At 36.5% G+C, this 22,062-nt stretch overlaps 1 protein-coding gene across 33 annotated transcripts in view; it reads right to left on the bottom strand.

The window, feature by feature from the left end:
• The window catches only part of RIMS1 (regulating synaptic membrane exocytosis 1), a 192,377-nt gene that overhangs the window by 159,178 nt on the left and 11,137 nt on the right, over positions 1 to 22,062 (bottom strand). For 32 of the 33 annotated variants that reach the window (XM_008053475.2, XM_008053490.2, XM_021709940.1 and 29 more), the window contains 4 exons: positions 9,946 to 10,013; positions 8,061 to 8,171; positions 6,578 to 6,677; positions 2,544 to 2,667 (listed from right to left, as the gene is read on the bottom strand). In XM_008053475.2, coding sequence (XP_008051666.2) covers positions 2,544 to 2,667; positions 6,578 to 6,677; positions 8,061 to 8,171; positions 9,946 to 10,013 — 403 coding nt within the window. Of the gene's footprint in view, positions 1 to 2,543; positions 2,668 to 6,577; positions 6,678 to 8,060; positions 8,172 to 9,945; positions 10,014 to 19,334; positions 19,418 to 22,062 lie in introns of those variants that run through there. The other variant, XM_021709972.1, reaches the window with a different exon arrangement.

Below are 22,062 nucleotides of genomic sequence, written 5' to 3'. Positions count from 1 at the left end.
TCCTTTTCCAAAGGTACTTTAGTGGTGGTTTAAGGCAGGTATGCAGGTGTCAACATGACATGTTAAAGCAGACTGGAGCCAGGAAGCACCCATAGAATCATCAGCACATTACTAGAGAACTTCTAGCCACTCGCCTTGGGACCTAACTTTACTTTGGTTTTCTTTTCACTTTTGGGGGGAATGGAAATAAAAACAGTTATTTCTGTTTGTTCTCTAGATTTCTCATTTTCACTCTTTTGTGCAAAGTACTTCTCATAACCACCTAAAATCTATACTTCTTACAAATGACAACACATTATATGTCATGTGTATTATAAAATACATTTTATTATATATTTTTGTATGACACAATTTATATAAAATACATCACTTAAGTTAATTTATAATTAGGAGACTAATTTAAAATACCTAAGACACGTACAAAAAAATATTTATCTTCGGCTACCTTCTTCTGAATTCATCTAAGCAAGTAACAGTAAACTATAAAAAATCCAGGAACAATGAATTTAAGATAGCATGACTCTTTCAAATATCATCAACAGAGTCCACTGTGAAACTAGAAGTTTTAAAGCCCGGTAAAAGCTTTGGAATCTATATGTCTGTGAAAGAGAAATGGTGGGGAATTTGTTGATAGAAATTGTAAGTGATCTTGAACCAAAATTTACTTGTGTTAATTACTTCAGTAATATTTTCAGACATAAATTTCTACTTACTATCTAGAAAAACTTTTGTAGTTAGCTCCTCTCAAGTTGTGAGGTGGTAGAGTTATATTAATAACAATTGAAGTTCAAGGGTATTGTATTTGCTGGGTTCATAAAAATGATCAGTACCACAAAGTGGCTGATATCTCCTCGACTGTGATCAGTACCACAAAGTGGCTGATGTCTCCTCGGCTGACCAATGTGCATGCAGATTACTATGCACTGAGTTCTGAACTCATAAATTATGAAGAAATACTTGCTTTCTGTTTTAAATTAATTATAGTTGCCATACAGAACTACACAAAACATATTTTAAATGTTTATTAAAACATATTTATATATTTATTAAAACATAGCTAATGTTCTTCTTCTAGGACTCTAATAATGTATTAACTAGAAAGTTGATGCCAGTTTTGGTTTTCTTCAATAATATTCCTCACATTCCATATATCTTTGAATTCTATAATCCACAACAGTGTAGGGTCTGGCTATGCAGATGATTACTTCTTTAGTACTTTTCATACAAAAGTAAAAACAAGCTATGCCAGTCTACTTTAATTGTCTTATTTTTTAAGTCACCATGAATCAATGATGTTTTAGCTGACTACTTTTAAACCACTATATATCTGAAAGTATTTGGCAATGTGTACAATGCATGACTTTAAACTTTATTTTTTATACTTTTGATTCATTTCCAAATTTACTTACCTCTTTTCCAGCCTGATATTTACCTCAATACTAGAACATGTGTCATGTAAAACTAGCATAAATTATAGTGCTATTATTTTTAAAATCTACATGGAAATGTATAATACTTTTGCAAAAATCTTCAATGTTCATTCTGAATAATCACCACTTAGAACTAGTTATAAGTTTACACGTATTTTAGAGTTTTATCTATTAATACTATTCTTTGGTCTGTGTTCATACATTTTCAATCCTTGAAAATTATAATTATACTTTCTTGTATGTTTTGCATTGACATATATTCATAAGGATAACAAAAATTTAAGGTTAGTAACTTTTTAATATAAAAAACCTTGAATTAATGGCTCTATAATATCTTGGAGAATAGGGAAAAAAAGAATCATTTCCAAGAATACATTCAAACATTAAGCCAACTATAATGAGACAGTTCAAAATTCTTTCCAGAACTCATAGACTGGCAAAACAAATATTTGTTCTGGATTTTGTGGGTTTGCCAAAAAAGCTAATAATATGGGAAATTTATATATAGGTATAGAAAATATTCCACTGGCTGCAGATAATTAAGTTATGCTAGAAATTGAAGTTTAAAAAATATTATGATCAATTATTAGGACCAATTAAAATGTCAAAATATTTAATATTCTTGCTTGACTTTAAATGAAAGTTGGAACTACCCATGGGTAAAAATGTAGAAAAAACATTCTTTCCTTAGTAAAATAATAAAAGGTTCATGTAGACACATGAAACCATTAATATTTTAAATATCACAAGAAGAGGAGTTTCCTAGTGGCTCCCTTAAGGGAAATAGCACTTATTAAGCTAGAACTATTAAAAACAAACAGTTCTGCCATCAAAAGAAAATATTTCTACTTTATATTTCATTTGTGAAAAGTACGTATCAATACTTTTTGTTATTACAATTGTCAAACTGTGGAGCTTCTAAAATGTAGTGAAGAAAATTCAGTATTCAAGTTTTAAAAATTAAGAAATTTAAAAAATCTAAAATGTATGCCCCAAATTGATGAAAAACCTATCCAAGTTAACATGTACTGTATGAATGTATAAAATTCTTTTTGAAACCCTGCTAATACATGTAATTTACTAAACTTAAGAAGTAAGTTTTTTTAGCCTTACCCAATAGGCCTTGAAACAATAATTTCAACTTGAGGTTCTGATTTTGATTCTAAAATAATGTTGTAAACTTCTTCATTTGTAGCTCCCGGCAGGGGTTTACCATTCCATTCTAGAACTTCATCCCCTTGAATTTAAAAAAAAGGGCATTTTTTTACCTTATATATTCTGTTTATTGTTCTTATCTTTTCTCTTTTTAAACAAAGAAATGCAAAACATATACAAATAATTTAATTGTAGAGGCTCTGCTCTCAAAAGCAAATTGACTGCCATAGAATGTCGACTAAAATGGTTCTTTTAAACACTTTTTTTCTTTTCTTTGTTTTCCTGTTTTCCCCCCAGTATATCACTGGCCACTGGAAACAGTACAATACAAAACTACCTTTATCTTTTGAGATATACCAGAAATAATATAAAAATAATCTCATGCTATGGGATGGAATTAGCACAGCCTACTTGGAAACATTAAAAAATAATAATAAGCAGCATGCCCTCCATATAATAAATTTAGGCCTCTCTACTTGTGAAAGATTCTTGGTAAACTGTGCATAAATCCTCTTTTGCTTTAGGAACGAACAGCAATTCACATTTGTTAGCATGAATTTTCCAGTGTAAGTCATGCTTCACTGTCTTCACCAGATGCACAACAGAATAAAAAAGCATGAGAAGATCTGAATTCTCACCCGCTGGTGAGGCAGGTAGCTATGGCAGAATTACAAAGCAAGCAGATGTGAACTTGCATGACAGTTAACCCACTTCCAGATGTTCAAAACACATACATTCTACACATCATCTATGCTGTGACAGTAAAGTACAAGTAGAAAATATTTTTAAATAATACAAAATAATAATAGAGAACTTATTAGTTTGTTAAATAGTTAAATATTCTAAGATGTAACCAAGGGGAGAAATACGATGTTGCATTAAAAAAAAAAATGGCCTAACAACTTATTGTGGTTATTTTAACTAGAGTTTTCACCATACATCATCTGGAAAAAATTATTTATTTTCATAAATATTTAAGCAGGTTTAGTTCCCACATGGTTATCTGCCCATACCCTTTGATTCAAAATGGCAGTCTCAGCCAAATACCCCAGTCTCAGTGACACACTGAGGTGTCTTAATTTTGGCGTGCTTATTTTGTGTTCTCAGTGTCTAGGACGTTTTAGTAACTAAGTATATATGTGTTGAGATGTTGGATCTATATCATTATTAAGCATCATAAAGCTAGGTATAAATAAAACATCTTTTTGTTTTTAGCTAGGTCTTTTTTTTCTTTTTACAAGAGTTGGAAAAAATGGCTTTATTGATGTAATTTTAAAGTAATTCTTTTTTTTCCAAGTGTTTGCTTACTCAAAAGTGAAAAGAAATGATGCTACTTTGGTTTGTTAAAATATTATGATTACCAGCACTTTAATGACTTCTAACAGCTTGCCCTGAGCAGTTACCTAGAAGAGCATTTCAAATAGGCAATATATCATACTTCACTGTAAAAAAAAAAAAAAAAGGAAAGAAAATAATTGCACATTTACAGTATGTTAGGTATTTCTTTTTGAACTGAGAAAAGAAACGAAGTTTGAATCATGGCCCAGTACACATATATATGAATATGTATATATGTATATTTATGTACATATGTTTACATATATATATATACCAAAAAATATTTTATGAAACAATACTTACTCTGAAATTTCCTATTGTTTTATTTCAATTTTTAAAAATGATGGATGCAAACCATTAAATTGCTTTACTGCCCAGTAATGAGTTGCAACTAGCATTTTGCAAAAGCACTGCATTATAAAATTCTCTTTATAGACAACAACCTGGAAGCATGACTTTTAATATCAAATTGACTTAATACATGTTTATTTATTTACAGGTCAATAACTCCTATGCCAGAAGGTGATGTTTTTTTGTTTTTGTTTTTTTTGAGTCAGAGTCTCACTCCGTCGCCCAGGCTGGAGTGCAATGGCACACTCACTGCCACCCCAGCGTCGACCTGCTGGACTCTGGCGATCCTTCTGCCTCAGCCTTCCAAGTAGCCAGAACTATAGGTGCGCGCTACCACACCCAGCTAGTTTTTTGATTTATTGTAGAGATGAGATCTTGCCAAGTTGCCCAGACTGGTTTCGGACCTGCAGGCTCAAGCGATCCACTCGCCTCAGCCTCCCAAAGTGCTGGAATTACAGACTGAGCCACCGACTGAGCCTGGCCTAGAAGGTGATCTTTTGAATACCATTTATATGTGGCTAATCTCTTCAGGCAAGGTTGTAGACAATGAGGGAACAAAGGCGAAAATGACACTTTGTCTTTAAATTTGGTGGTGGAGAAATAATACAGAAACAAATAACTTTAACAGAATATCCTTTTTGCAAGGAGAAGCAGAGCCAAGTGGTACCAGGGAAGGAGTAGTTAGTTGCTGTTCCAGGTGGGATGAAAAGGACTTCATCAGGCAGCACAGAAGAGCACCTATGCAGGCAAGAGGTGCTGCTCAGGCCCTGGGTGGCACACAGCTTGTTCAGGCCCACTGGGAGTGACACCTCTGCAGGGTGGACAGTGGCTCTTGTCTGTTCTGTAGTTAAGTTGAGCTTTTGACATTTTAGATTTAAGTTTCTCAGGCTCTCTGCTCATGAGGGTGTTAAATAAATGAAACTAATCACTAAGGGCTATTTTACATAGAATAACCCCTTTGTTGACTTCGTAAATGGTTTTCTGTTAAAAACACAAGACAAAATCAAAAGCCATTATGTTTAGAATCCGCTCTGCAAATTTGGGATCTTGTAGCTAAAGTTATCTTACATTAGTCAACAAAGGATTCCCATACTTTTTGAGGCATTAAGTTATCAGACAAAGACTCATTTTACTGACAATCACCCTTGACTGAGTTATTTTCTTCCTGAATCATAACTGGCCTCTGACAAAAAAAGAAAATCCATTAACATATGCATTCAAAGCCAAATAGGAGATTTTTAAAAATCCCTAATTAGGGTTTTCTCCCTATGCAGCACTACATAGCAAGGTTGCTATCAAATAAAAAAATCTAAAATGATTTGAACTGATATCCTGGTAAACAATTACATTAAAAAGACTTTAACAGTCCTAGAATATTCTCCCAAAGTTCTCAGGTAGTATAATCTCGAGGTTTAAAATTTGAAAATATAGTCTGGAAATGTTCTCTATATGTTATGCGTTATTAGAATTTGATTCTACAGCTTATCTAGATCTGCTTTCCTTTTAATTGTCTGGAACATGCAGAAACACCTATCCTAAAAAAAGATTTCTACTCAACTCCACAGTAAAGTCAAGGGAAAGAAATATGTTAATATGCCTTTAGCAAAAATGAAGAGTAAATAATTTATCAAAAATAGATTTTAAAATGCATTAGTAGTAAATAATGGCACATTTAAATATATTAAATGATTTTATTGTGTCATGTTAAGGTTATAGGGCAAAATAAGTAAATTTCCAAATAACAAAATGTAGTGCATCAGCATGAGTATATGTCATATTTAAATGAACAAATATGATGTAATCTGTATTAAAATGTGATTATTTGGTCTTATAAAAAAATTACTCCTGAATAACTATTTTGGGACCACTATGAAAACTTTAGTAATTAATATAGCTTAAAATATAAGCTAAAGAATTAAACTGTGATATGAAATGTTCTTTCACAAACCTAAATTGCTTTAGATTTGAAGTTTTGTAGCAATATTATAAAGCCATCCACAAACAAATGAGTGATCCTTCTGTATTTTGCATTATCTATTTTTTATAAATAAAATCTCTCTACTTACTGTCCAAATTGCGACTGATGGATATTTACTTATTATTGCAACTGCTAAGTATTCATATTAGGAAAAATTTTTATTCATGCATTAAAGTTAGTGACTTAATTGACACACACACACACACACACACACACACACACACACACACACACACACACACACACATATAACTAACCCCAAATTGAAAGCCATCAATACATGCATAGAGAACACATTGTTTAAATTTTAGAAAATCAGCTTTACCTGCTCTCAGGTGTCCAACTACATCTGCGAGGCTACCCTTCTTCACTTTGGTGATGAAAGCACCAAGGCGTCCTAAGTCAGTCATTTTTCCTCCAACAACCTGGGTAATTAAAAACTCGTAAGTTCCCAAGATTTATGCTGAAACTTACATTCTTTTAAGACGTATTTAAAACTGAGTGTAGGAACATGAATAAAGGCAAACACAGTTTTTGTTAAAGGAGCTGACAGAATAGAAATATCTCATATTTGAATGACCATGTGTCTTAAGGAAGTTTACGTCCTGATTTCTAAAAGCAACCCAGCAATAAAAGGATATTGCAAATAATGTGTACACTTAGAAAAAAACAGGTGCCAGGTTCCCCTCAGTATCAAACGAGTGTGTGACACTGTATATACTATGGCTCAGCTTCTTTATTTTCTAAATTCATGTCTACCATTTAAATCATTATATCTATATAAAGATAATACCCCATTGTCATATCAGATCTTCATTTATTTTGAATATCTATGGTAGAAGGTAGGTCTAAGACCATCAAAACTAGGGGATTCAACCCAAGAAAGGGCACTTTTGGGGAAGCAGTTGACCAAGCGTAACAGCTAAGTGCACGTCTGCAACTGACTATCCCATCTGAAATAAGTATCTATATATACAAAAACTGAGGTTGACCCCCACATTTCTTAGGGACATACCCATCAGTGGAGGTGATCAGAATCATCTCACAGAAAAAGCAACTAATGGCAATAATCAATAAGATAGCACTGTTAAGTACAATAACTGGCCATATTTTTAGTTGGATTAATAATGATTTTGAGAGGTCAAGTTATCACACAATGTTAATACAATCTCTTGAAAAGTAACAGTTTTAAAGCAACATCTTTAAATGTTTCTTTAAGTTACTGAAAGCAAATATGTAATCTAACACACATATACCTGTTTACATATAAAACATATGCATATTGTGTATATATGTATACTTTTTTACAATAAAGAATAATCTTTTACAATGTATCAATTTCTCATATCTGTTAGAAGCAATTACTATTTTAAAAAGTTACATTTTCCTCTTGGTAAATACTATTGTAATGGGTAAACAATCTCTTTAATGATGTTTTATGTTGCTACCCAAGATATAATATAATAATGGTACACATTATCTAACTTTACTACTTTCCACTTAAATCTTTTTAAGGTAAAAATCATCCTGAACTTTATATTCAGAGAAAATATTTTAGTCTTTCTATATTTTATTGTATTTTCATAACACATATGTATGCTATGTTAACACAATTATTTAAAGTATTAACTCAGATAAAAAATACTACATATGCCATGAGGTATAAATGTACTAACAAGATACATTCACTAGAAAAATTTCATTTTCGGGAGGAGAAAATGATATTTAAAAATAATTGTCAGAACCTTTGTTGAATACAGTCCATTCTATAATTCTTCTTTAAGACACATTTAAGCCAGCATACTCACTTTCAGACCCAGTAATGCACCTGATTCTTTGGGCATGGTTGTTCTCTTGTTAAGAATAACACGTCCAATTAATCGGTCCCCCTCTTTAGATGGCTGCCACGTTACAGGATGCTATGTAAACATGAATACAGTGTTAAAGGTAATATATATATACAAGATAATACTATTCAACCATAAGGGGAATGAAATCTTGTCATTGGAGGCAACATGTATGGAACTGGAGGATATTATGTTAAGTGAAATAAGCTAGGAACAGAAAATTAAACTCTGCATGCCCTTAATCACATGTGGAAGCTAAAAATGTTGATCTCACAGAAGTAAAAAGTAGAACACAGGATACTGGAGGTTGGGAAAGGTGGAGGAAGGGAAGGAGAGGGAGAGATTTGTTTAAATAAAAGAGATAGGAGGAATAAGTTCTAGGATTCTAACCACTGTAGGATGACCATAGTTAACAATAATATATTGCTTCAAATGGCTACAAGGAGAATATTGAATGTTCCCAACTCAAAGAAATGATAAACATTTGAAATGATGGATATGTTACTTACCCCGACCTGATGACTATACGTTATTTGTACTGAAACATCACCATATACCCCATGAATATATACAATTATTACATGCCAATTTAAAAATAAAATAAAGAAATAATAGCGAACTGCATAATAACTTAGAAATAATTACCAGGAAATATTTTCATTTAAAAATATCTACCCAAAAATATAGTTTAAAATACCAGGAAATGGATAAATGATGGCACATCCAGACAATGAAATATTATTCTAGTGGTAAAAAGAAATGAGATATCAAGCTACAAAAAACAAATAAAAAACAGGGAAGAACTGTAAATGCATATTGCTAAGTGAAAGAAACCAATCTAAAGCTGCTGCAGACTCTAATTCCAAAGATGTGACATATTGGAAAACACAAAACTGTGGCAACAGCGAGGAGGTCAGTGGTTGTGGGGCTGGTGGTGGGGGTGGATGGTGATGAGTAAGTGTAGCCCAGGGTTTAGGACAGGACAGCAACTTTGTCTGGTGTGTGATGTGGATGTGCATGTTACACCTGTCAGAACCCAGAGAACCCCCAACAGAGAAGAAACCTTGATATCAGCTTGGACTTGACTCAACAGTCATGCATGGGTGTTGGCTTGCCAATGTGACACCGGCATCACACTACTGCAAGGTTGAGCAAGGTTCAACAAGGTTCTGGGCAGGTGGGGTAGAGGGAAGACCATATGGGAACTCTGCTTTCTGCTCAGTTTTTCTGCGAACCTAAAACTGGTTTTTAAAAAAATTATTAATTTTTCTTTAAAAAGTAAAAAGTTCAATTTCTTCCCTATAAACATGTCATTACAGTCCCAGCATGAGGTACTTTCTTCAAAGTACACTCTAGAGGAAGTTCTTTGTTTTAGTGGACTCTATCCTTGGCTTATAGAAATTTTCACTTAAAGCTATATTTCTTTTGCAGTAGAAACGCACACTAAATGTTGCTGAAAGTGGTTAGCAGCTCGGTACGTCTCTTAAAAAATGATTCTGAAGTGGAATTAATTGAAATTTAAAACATATATGCTTATAAATAGAAAATGAATTCTATATTTTGAACCGGTGTTAATGTTAATACCCTTAGCCAAACATCTCAGTCTTACTTACCTACAGTCATTATTTAATATGTGTTTTCACTTGATTTAAAATCTGTTATAATTATTCAGTGATAACAAAAGCTTTTTTCTTCAAAACTGCACTGTCTTAAGATAAAATCAATATTTGTTCTCCTAAGATGTGCAGTGGAGCAGAATAAGATTGTCTCTTATCATATTGAACAAAGACAGTGGACCGCATGCAAGTGTGTCCCTTGACTCTGAACACCCACTCCAGAAGCTTACCGAGCTAATGGGTGACGCTTCCCGGCTGTGCCACGTGGCGGGATCCAACCAGTAATAATCCAAGTCACCTGGACATGGGAAAAGAGTGAAAGTGTCAGGTGAGGGTGACCTCACTCTACATGTGGCTTCTCCCATCCTTATGGTAAGGTAATGCTGTGAGGGCCCCGAGCTCACACGCGTAGCTTCTCCAATCCGCATAGAAGAGTGACAGATGTGAGAACCCCAAGCTCACACACATGATATCTTCTATTTCTATGGGAAGGTGATGGGTGTGTGGACTCCAAGTTCACGCGTGGCTTCTCCCATCCCTAGAAGAAGGTGATGCATTTGAGGACCCCAGGCTCACACATGTGGCTTCTCCTATCCCTACAGAAGTCTGATGGGTGTCAGGACCCCAAGTTCACATGCATGACTCTTCCCATCCCTATGAAGGGTGATAGGTGTGAAGACCCCAGGCTCACATGCATGACTTCATCCCTATGGGAGGTTGAGAAGTGTGAGGACCCCAAACTCACCCCTCTGGCTTTACCTCCCTATAGATGTGTGGTGAATGTGAGGACCCTGAGTTCACCCACTTCTCCTATCCCTACAGATGCGTGGTGGGTATGAGAACTCCAAGCTCAAATATGTGGCTTTTCCCTCTCTACAGAAGCATGGCAGGTATGAGGACCCAGAGTTCACCTGCATGCCTTCTTTCAACCCTACAGAAGGGTGGCAGGTGTGAGGACCCCAAGTTCAAACAAATGGCTTTCCCATTCATACAGAAGGGAGGTGGGTGTGAGAACCCGATGCACCAGCATGCCTTCTTCCGTTCCTAAAGAAGGGTGGCAGATGTGAAGACCCAAGCTCAACCATGTGGCATCTCCCATCCCTACAGAAGAGTGATGAGTGTGAGGATCCTGAGATCACACATGTGGCTTCTCCATCCCTATGGGTGGGTGACAGGTATGAGGACCCCAAGCTCACATCTTTGGTTTCTCCCATCCCTAGGGGAGGATGACAGATGTGAGGACCCTGAACTCACATGCATGGCTTCTTCCATTCCTACAGAAGTGTGATGGGTGTGAGGACTCCAAGATCACACACATGACTTGTCCTATCCCTATGGGAAGATGACAGGTATCAGGACCCCAAGATTACACGTGTGGCTTCTTCCATCCCTACAGAAGAGTGACAGGTGTGAGGACCCTGAGCTCATGTGCATGGCTTCTCCCATCCCTATGGAAGGGTGATGAGATGAGGACATTGAGCTCACATATATGGCTTCTCCCATCCCTATGGAAGGATGATGGGTTGAGAACACTAAGCTCACACACATGGTTTCTCTCATCTCTACAGAAAGGTGGCGGGTGTGAAGACCCTAAGCTTACTTGTGTGGCTTCTCCCATCCCTATGGGTGGGTGACAGATGTGAGGACCCTGAGCTCATATGTATGACTTCTCCCATCCCTACAGGAGGGGATGGGTGTGAGTACCCTGAGTTCACAAGCATCGTTCTTCCCATCCCTATGAAAGGGTGATAGGTGTGAGAACCCCAAGCTGACACACTAGTTTCTATCATCTCTACAGAAGGGTGATGGATGTGAGGTTCCCAAGCTCACATGCATGGCACCTCCCATCCCTATGGGAGGGTGATGGGTGTGAAGACCCCAAGCTCACATGTATGGCTTCTCCCATACCTACAGAAGGGACACAGGTGTAAAGACTCTGAATTCACACAATCCAGTGCTACAGTGATATCTATGATGAGTATAAAAGCGCTACTACCCATATATCACTGATCTATTTTTTGCAAGAGGGTGGATAGAATTGAATCCAGCAAGGAACTGTTCTGTGCCATCAGTGTCAATAATTGAGTGAAATTTCAGCTTTCTGCAATTTCCTATTGCTGATGATCCTTCAGCTCTACCATCTCCCACCTCCTCTCCCTCCTCCAGTCAGTAACTCTTCTTGCCTGTTCACTTGATGTCAGCTCCTGTATGCCAGCTGTTGTACTGTACTATTGAACTTTTCAAGGTACTGTACTGTAAGACTAAAAAATGCTTTTTGTGTGTGGGTTTTTAAAAATGCATTATTTGTGTGAAAAGTATTGTAAACCTATTACAGTGCAGTACTATACAGAGTTAATTGTGTTACCTGGGTATCCAGGTTTATGTAGGAGACTTACTGTGCTTTAAAATGTACACAGGGCTTTGTGCCCAAGAGTACAGACCTTTAGACTTCTCGGCCACATCATTTAGTGGAATATAAGGAAGTTGTAGAGGGATTTTTTCTCCTCTTTTACATTTACTACTTGTAAAAAATGCATATACTTATTTTTAAAATAGCTCTGTCTTTAGTATTATGACACCGTTCCTCCCAAAAGAAAAACTATTTATAATATGGATAAAACTGGAATGACTACTAATATAAATGCTCTTATTCAAAAAGTATTATTGTGATTTTTTTACAACTCAGTCCCTCACATTTCATATATCTAGCAATAAGCTTGATGACTTAGATGCTGTTTTATTCTGAAATACTGTGAACCACTGAGACATTTGAGAGGAAGGTGATTATATTTCCCTGAAATGCAAAAATGAGTCATTGAATTGAAAGTTACTTTAAGAATACTTGAAGTTTTAAAAAAAAGACAGAAACGTATCCTACTTTAAAGATTTAAAACAAAAGCTCATGATATTCCGTGAGTGCATGGTGACATGGGACTTCCAACCTGTGATCCTTAGGCTCTGGTTCTTGCCTGGCTCTTCCTTGGTGATTAAACTCTTCAACTCTAAGGCTTACTCACCTTTTCCTCAGTAGATCTAGGTTATATATCTTGGGGCTATTTGCTGTGCAAAATTGGTACTTAGAGGCAAAAAACCAAAAGCTGGTATTTCTGGTGAACTTCAGTGGCAAGATGCACACTGTATTAAGGAAACGTTACTTTTAAGCAACAGCATCCCTCACCCAAGAGCTTGGTTTAAGTTATGTCAATGGTGCACTTAATTTAACTGGTTTGGAATTGGGTAGACATACAGTTTTCTAGGTGATTTTAGTGTGCAGCCAGCACTTCACACTATCCAGAAATCCTATGCTTGCTACAGGTTTTGTAGCTTAAAAGTCATTTCTTTTGGTCATACATAGTATTGGGGCTAACTGCTAAATATTACCAACAAATGTAGATGAAAAATGCATCCAACATTTTAGCATTAAATATTTTTAAATATTTTATATATGAGAGGGGACCCAAAGAAAATGAATTTATTTATAAAAACTTGAGAACAGTTCCTAATAGTTTTCTAATTACTAATTTCATTATTATCCATTCAAAATAGAACACTCTGTTTAAAGACATGCTAAAATATGCTTCTGAAATATTCAGAATCTAGTATTTCATTAAAACAAAACATTTTTCTTGATTATTTTTCTAACAGCTGATTAAAGATATTGACTGCCTGGTGGCATAGCTGCAAAATGATAACCTCATGGTATCTACTTGTGAAATCAAGACAAATGCGTCTTGTTTCTAATAGTCAATATAACCTTAAAGAAATGAACTCAGTATTATTATTAATTTAGGCTCAGGAAATATACCAGCTGCTTTAGTTTACAGACATGTCTCAAGTTTATAACTAGTCAAGTTCAATGAAATATTATAGTTCTGAGCACTATTTTGTGTGAAGAATTTTAAAACAGACTTTTATCCAATCCCTTGTGAAAAAGTAGTTTAATTAAGCTTAGTAAACACACCACTTTCCATGCAACACACAAGTCAGCTAAGTGATATCTGAGTCTTCTGTAAAGAGAATGACCTTTTCCTAAACCCAGGGCAATGTGACTAGAACACGTAACAAGGCATCAACAAGCTTCTCTATAATTCAAAGTTGAGTATCCCGTGAGGTCTAACGACAAAGGACAATGGATTCCAATAAGACCAGTCAACATCAATTGAACAAAAATACCCACTAGATAACAGAGATTCATAATAGGGCATGTGTGAGTATTTTAAAACTATGCAAAACACATAGCTTGAATTTCATATATTACATATCTGTTTAGCAATTCATGTGACAACTATACTTGACCAAGTGGCACGTGTGCCCAATGCACAGGCGGTAGAGGAAAGCTGATCTACCCTGAAGTCTTGAAGACTTAGAAAATTCGAACTTTTTGCCTATCTCCAGAAGAAATTATGCAGCATATTTTCATATCCTTATAATGAATGGTGATAGAAGATGGAACTAAAACCGATCCTAAGACTGACTCACAGCAAGTCAGCCTAACAACTCCCCACACACATCTGTCATGGTGCTACTTCTCAATGCAAAAATAAACTGCTCTTCTTACGTAGATTATCATTCAAAAATGTAAAGCTCACAGACCAAAAATTAGAAGAATCATCCTCCCCAGATGCTCCTAATACCTTTTAAAATATTTTACTCCTCTACTTATTTATTTAATTTTTTCAGTCCTCTACAACAGGAAATATGTTGGAACTGATAAAATTAGGGGCATCCTCAGCTACTTTATTACAGTAAAGCAGATACACACAATTTAGGACAAAATATGTGTACTGAATGTGCATATACAGTACATATACAAAAGTCAACTGAGCTCTAAGAACAGGTTTTAAGTTGAGACAAGTTAAGGATTTTAACAGCAGGTACCATGGTCAGCAAACATGAGTTAAATATTGTCTCGGTTATATTGTGATAAAAATATATACATTTCAACTCATTTAAATATTTTATAGGGAAATTCAGTGAGGAAATGGACTTTACAAAGATGGAAATTAAAGTCAGAAGTCTAAGGAAGAAGATAATATCTTAACTCTGGATTAATAGAATGAAAATATCACCTTGAAATAGTTTCCTCATATTTTGGAAATCCATTTAAGACAGTTCTGTGCCTGCAAAGGGAAAGTATGCTCCCCCCCCAATTATATATAATAGAGGAGCTAATTCTTTAATAAATCAGAGTAACTGCTATACAGCAAAGTCTCGGAAGGCTTAACTTAACCTAAGTATCAGTTTGGCATAAGAAACAAGTATTATTTAATAAGACTTAGTAAGTAGACATTAAAATAAAATGGGAGGATATACTTGTTAAATGTAATTATTGGGCTGGGCTTGGTGGGTCGCCTGTAATCCTGCGCTTTGGGAGGTCGAGGTGAGTGAATTGCCTGAGCCTGTGGGTTCAAGACCCACTGGGCAACTTGGCAAGACCTCATCTCTACAATAAATCAAAAATTAGCTGGACATGGTAGTGCGCGCCTGTAGTTCCAGCTACTAGGCTGAGGTGGAAGGATCGCCAGAGCCCAGCAGGTCGAGGCTGCAGTGGCTGGGAGCAGCCACTGCACTCCAGTCTGGGAGACTGAGTGAGACTCCAACTCAAAAAAAAAAATAAAAAAATAAAAATAAATAAATGTAATTATCAATCATCAAAGTGCATTGTATAAATAAATATTATGTGTACTGTTGTAAATTGATTTTCACCATTGACTTCTGCCATTTGTGGTTGAATTACTGTCAAAGTTCCTAATATAGTAAAAATATTGGTCCTCAAACACTTTCTATTAATTTCATTCAAATTCTATGCCAATGTTCATTCCCCAAACATAAAATTAGAGTTCTGAGATTTGCATCTCTTGAGAGTAAGGCCCAGGGCTGAGGCCTCTCCAAACCACTGATCTTCAGCAAGACCTTCTTTAACAATTCTAAGGAACTTGAAGTCCAATTTCTGATTTCAGCCTATGACAAAATTTTTTTAAAGTGCCATTTCTTGGGTGAACTGTATTATCTCCAGTCATTACAGGTTCATTACAGTGGCTGTTTGCTACATGTGTGTTATAAGTTTCACATTGGAAGGCAGCTATGTTTACCACTAAACGTGCTTAACATGATGACCCACAAAAGGAATACAAATTAAAACCACAATGAGATATCATTGTCAGGATGGCTAGTTAAAAAAAGAAATGAGTGTTGAGAAGGATGTGCAGAAACTGAATTTCTGTTCTGCTGAAGGAAATGCAAACCAGTGTAGTCACTATGAAAAACAACATGCAAGTTCCTCTAAAAATGAAAATACCATACTGTCTGTGATACTACTTCTGGATGTATATCTAAAGGAAGTAACATCAAAACCTGAAGGATACATCTGCACTCCCATGCTCACTTCAGTACTATGCACTACAGCCAATAAGTGGAATCAATCTAAATGTCCACTAATAGATGAACAGATGAAGAAAATGTGGAAAAGACATGCAATGGAATACTACTCAGCCTTCAAAAAGAAAGAAATCTTGTCTTCCTTCCTTTCTTTTTTTTTTTTTTTTGTTTTTGAGTTGGAGTCTCAGTCTGTCGCCCAGACTGGAGTGCAGTGGCTGCTCCCGGCCACCGCAGTCTCGACCTGCTGGGCTCTGGCGATCCTTCCGCCTCAGCCTTCCAAGTAGCTGGAATTACAGGCATGCGCTACCACGCCAGGCTGATTTTTTGATTTATTGTAGAGATGAGGTCTCACTGCCCAGGCGGGTCTCGAACCCGCGGGCTCAGACAATCCACTCACCTCAGCCTCCCAAAGGCGCGGGATTACAGGCTAAGCCACCAAGCTTGGTTTATCTTCCTTTCCATAACAGGGCTGAGGGTTGAGTAAAATGAACCAGACACAGAAGACAGATTCTGCAGACACTACTCATGGGAGGAGTCTAAAACAGTCGAGCTCATGAAAACAGAGTAGAGCAGGTTGCCCACCTTTGGGGCATGGGAAACAGAGACCGCAGTCACACTGGCAGTGCCAGTCACACCAGATGAGTAAGTGCTGGAGCTCCAATCCACAGCATAGGGCCTCGAGTGATAACATTGAATTTCACACTTCAGGATGTGCTAAGAGGGTAAATCCTATGTTACTGGTTCTTAGCACAAAATAATAATAATAATAATAATAATAAATAAGGAGGGCGGGAGAAAACTTTTGGAGGTGATGGACATGCTTTTGACAGATTATGGTGAAGTTTCACGAGTGTATATTTATCTCCAAACTCAACAAGTTGGGTACAATAAATTAAATATAGAGTTTTTTGATGTCAAATGTACCTCAAGCAACAGCTTTAAAAAATTTTCCTTTCGTCCTTGTTCATACTGCCCTCTATTTCTATCACAGACCCAAGAACACCTATCTCTCTCTCTCCTCTCTCTTTCTCTTGAGTATACAAAGTTGGTAATTCAAGTAAGTTGAAGTATGATTTATTACGTTGATTCAAGTAAATGCATCAATGATTCTTTATTAAGTTAATGATATAGCAGAGATTTATATTCAGAAATTATTCATACTCAGTGCAACCTCCAGAGTTGAACTACCCCAGAGAGTGATTAGATATCTGCTTGAAGGCCTGTGGTACCACCTCTATGTTTTATAATTTTAGGGCACAGGAAAACAAATTCCGTAGCTGGTCCAGGAAAGGAGAACTTTATTAGCATATTGGGTAGAGGTAGTCCTTTTCCTGGTTATATGTATTGTTTGGTGAATCTGATGGGTAATTTTGGGGATGCCAATCCCTCCACCACACAACTCTACAAAGCAGTTATATGGAAGTCAGAACCAAAATTCCTGGCTGAACTGGGAACTCCTTTGAAAATGGCTCCAGGGTCACCGGTGATGTATACAAAACTTTCCACACATAACAGCTTGGAGAGGAATCAACGCAGGAATAACCCCTGTAACATTTACTCTTTCTTTTGAATGTAGAATGAGATAATATACATAAATGTGCTTTATGAATTATAAGGCACCATCAAAATGCAAATTATCAGAGTATAATAGTATATACTAAAAATCACTTTTGATAATAAACATTTCTGTCAATTCCATACACATAGATAGCATGCAAAAATTAATAAAAGGACACTTTTTTTGCCCTATAGCTTACTTATTTGAAACTCTGAAAAATTACAGAACCTCGCTATATTTTAATTTCTCCATTAATGTAATTATATCATCTCTGATATTTATAATTATTTTCTTTCTTATAAAAAACAGCAATCACATAGTAAACATTTTAAAAAAATTATCCTGGGAGTGGAGACTCGTGACTCATCCAAAATCTGCCATATTAATATTCAGTGATAATATCTCTTCATCTCTGTTAACTTTGTCCTTGTCTATAAAATGAGGATGATGCCACTTTCTCACAAAAGTTTCGTAAGGATTAAATGAGATATATCAGTTTTGTGAATCATAAAGGACTTAGAAATAGGGTTTAGTGTACAAGTAACCGTACAACTGAGATTAAGAATATGAAATCATGGCGTTGGAGATCATATTTACAGTTAAATAGCTATCATAACTAAAATACATGTTATAAGAGTAATCTTTGTAAAATATGCTTTGACATGGGCTTGGAAAAATGGTAAAGTCCCTCTGTTTATGAAGCTTACAAATTGGCTTGATTATTCAAGATACCCCTGCCATTGTTTCCTTAAAGTCAACTTGCATTATAACTTTATTATTTAGTGTAGACATTACTTGTGGAAGTTATTTTAACATTTTCTAATAGGTTATAAGCCTCCTAACTTCCAAGATTCCTTTTTCTGTTGCTGATATCCCACACAAAATTATCAATAACAGAACTGATAGTTTGAAAAAAACAACTACTATATGTTTAAATGTACAATAGGGTCACCCTAGATGCTGGGGCCTTGAGAAAACACAAAACTTTGTTGGTTTACTTCAAATAGGCTAACAGTTATTAATAAACTGAAAAGGAATTTGAGATAATACATATTAGTCATTGGTTTAATTTTTCCTAGTTTTAAAAGTTATATAAATTTACAAGAATGTAGGGTCTTGAGATTTCATGAAGCTACAGAGTCCAGAAACCCTCCCAAAACACCATGATGCTCAACAACTTCCTTATCCCCTTATTCTACAACCTAATACCACAAACCTTAAAGAAAGTTTGCTAATTAAAATTCTTGAGAGTGATGAACAACAATAACACACACACACACACACACACACACACACACACACACACACAACACATCCTACTTTGTGCGTTGGAATTATACAATAAGGATGTGGTCATGGTCTTTGGGAAATCTATATCATACTGTGTTATCTGTATTAAGTGACAATACAAATGTATTTGAAGAAACATCTTCACGGTCACTGATGACTGGCACAAAGCTTTCCACACATAACAGCTTGGAGGGGAACAAATTTCCTATAGAAACATGGCCTGCGGCCTCATGACTGAAAAGTGTCATCTGGACTCCAGGTATGAAATGGTGAGATTCCCTGGAGAACAATCACAAAAGGAACCATTTGGGGACACTTCCTTCCAACACAACAACCCCCATCCACAACACGGCTACACACGGAAGGGGGAGTCACGGCAGCTCTCCAACTGACCGGGGTTCCACATTGACACCAGGTATTCCCTTCACGTGGAGGACAGTGGTCACACGCAAGCCTCGAATAACCAGCCGGAAACCCTGTGGAAAAAACCGGGTTTACTCGTTTTCATTGTTGGGAATGGGAAGCTCACTAGAGGTTCAAGATTGTCGAGCTGGGCAAGCTCGCAGCAGACATTACCAGGATGCACGCTAGACACAAACATCTTCCATCTTTATTCAAACACAGGCAACATGAGTAAGACAGCATTAAGCTGAACAATATTCTGAATCCTGAATGTCAAATCCCTCTACCTGCCTCTACCTCCCAAAGCCAGGGAATAAGGAGCATGGAGATGGACACACAGTCACATTTTTTAGTGACATAAGTAACAAGAACAATAATCAAATAATAATAATGATGAATCTTAAGGATACACAGAACAAAACAGAAGTGTTTATGAAGGATGATACTGTTGATTATTTTTAAAAACATACTACTATACTATAAAACAGTAGCACAGATGAGGGGATCCACAAAAACCCAGAATTTATTTATATAAAATTGTGTATTTATTATTGCATGTTTAAACTTCAGCCACTTTCAAAGTACTCTCCAAGTGATGCAATACACTTTTCCCACCACTAAAAACAGTTTTTGAACTCATCAATTTTAATGCCTTTAGCACTTTTGCTGTTTTTTGTTTCACCTCTTCCACATGGGCAAGATATCCACATGGGCAAAATATTTTCCTTTGAGGACTGTTTTTATCCAGGGAAGCAAAGGACAGTTGTTCAGGGCAAGGTTGGATGACTAGGGAGGGTGGGGCATGGAGGTCACGCCGTTTTCGGTCAAAAACTGCTGAACACTCACTCATTGCACTATTGGCAGGTATGTTGTCATGGTGGAAGAACCAATCACCTGTTTGCCACAACTCTGGATGTCTCTTCCACCAATTGTGAGGCAACCTTCTCCAAACTTCAAATAAAAACTTTGGTTGAATGCTTGATCTGGAGGAACAGATACCGAGTGTACTACAAACAGCCTGTCCTCCAAAAGATAATTCCAATTTTCAGGGAGGATTCCCCTTGTAAGATTATACTCTAGTAAACATGCTTGGAAGTATAGACATGTGTTAAAACCAGAGCTTCCCAAAGTAAGTTACTGTAAATATTGGTGTTTTACCTTTTTTGTTTGTTTGATTTACATTTTGGTTTGTGTGTCTTTGTTTTCATTCTGGCTATGCAAACAAATAATTTACAGATATAATAAAGGACTTTTATTTTATTTTATTGAGAAAGCAGGATTTATTAAGAGGACAGAGAAGCTCCCACAGTGGGAGGGGACGTGAAGGGGTGGCCCAGGACCTTATTTTTAAGTTGTAAATTCCTTGATGATGGTAGGAAATCACAAGGTGCTGAAGTTTGGAGAACATTTTACTTCCTGCCTTAGCACTGCTCTTGAGAAAACTATGAGGGTACATACATATCTCACTGGAAAGCAAACAAAGAGTAACCTGACTCAAAAGAGGAATTAGCTTCCAGAGTTCCTAAATATTTAAGGTTTGGATAAACGGCTCCCAAACTCTATGTCCAATAAAATTATTTCAAAATATCTTCATCTTAGATCAAATTTTCATATCAAGAACTATTACTTTAAGAAATCAGGGTGCCTCACTGACCTAGACTTACGTCACTTGACTGACCTCCTGGCTTTGCTTCAGTTGCTCCCATGACAGAACAGGATGGCCTTTACTAATAGTACAGGCTTCAAGCCCCAGTTTCCCGGTGGCCCAAATTCATGGCTCCTCCACTGCCGGCTGCCTCAGACACCCCTCCGCACGCTCCAGAGGCATGTCCTTGAATATCCTGCCCTTCCATATCTTGAGGCGTTAGTTCAAAGCAGCAATCTATAGAGGGCTTCCCAAAAGATGTGCAGTCGTTCAACCTAGATTTTCTAATATTTAACTCTGGATCTAACTCTCCACCATCCAAGCACCACATGTCTGGACTCCACGATGTTTCTAGATGGTCCCTCCCACCACCCTCAATTCTTTGTGCTGTGTCATCCTTTCCAGGGTTACAATGAGAGGAGTTTGCCGCATGGACTCCGACAATGACAGAGATGCTCTCCACTATGACACAGCACAGAAGATGCTTCCCTCCAGAGTTGGCAGCAGGAAGGACTGGTGTGCACTTAGACAACTGGTTTATTTTGATGCTATGGATGTTGTACATTTTGTAACCAAAGCAGGTGTGTTAGAATGCTTATGATTAAATCTGCAGCCTAATTTTCTAACCTATTTTCTTACTCTCAGTGATTTTTTTCTATGTATTTTAAATGTATTTTATATGGCTACATTTTCACATTTGGTAGCTACCTTAAATCACTTTTGTATTAAGATAGGTCTTAAAGTGGGAATTAAATCAGATTAAATGAGTATGCCCAAAACATAATTTACTATACTTACTGTAACTCTACTTTTATTAAAATATAGGCACTTTCATTTTCATCCTTCAAACTAAAATATCTCTGACTCAACAAAAACGAGGCATGCGCTAACCCACAGCCTCAACAACAGACTCCTGCATAGCGCTCATCTCAACTGGCTGAGGGTCTAGCCAAGTTCAGGAAGCAAGGGATGGGACTTCACACCTGGCAAGAACCAGTGTCACAGATTCTGAGCTCCTCAACCTTACTCCCAAAACAGCCCAGCAGGCTCTGCTCCTCAGTTAAGGTCACAACA

This window comes from Carlito syrichta, unplaced genomic scaffold, assembly GCF_000164805.1.
Source record: "Carlito syrichta isolate Samal-C Ts95f unplaced genomic scaffold, Tarsius_syrichta-2.0.1 Scaffold74859, whole genome shotgun sequence".
NCBI lineage: Eukaryota > Metazoa > Chordata > Mammalia > Primates > Tarsiidae > Carlito > Carlito syrichta.
This window is presented reverse-complemented; position numbering and strand designations above follow the sequence as displayed.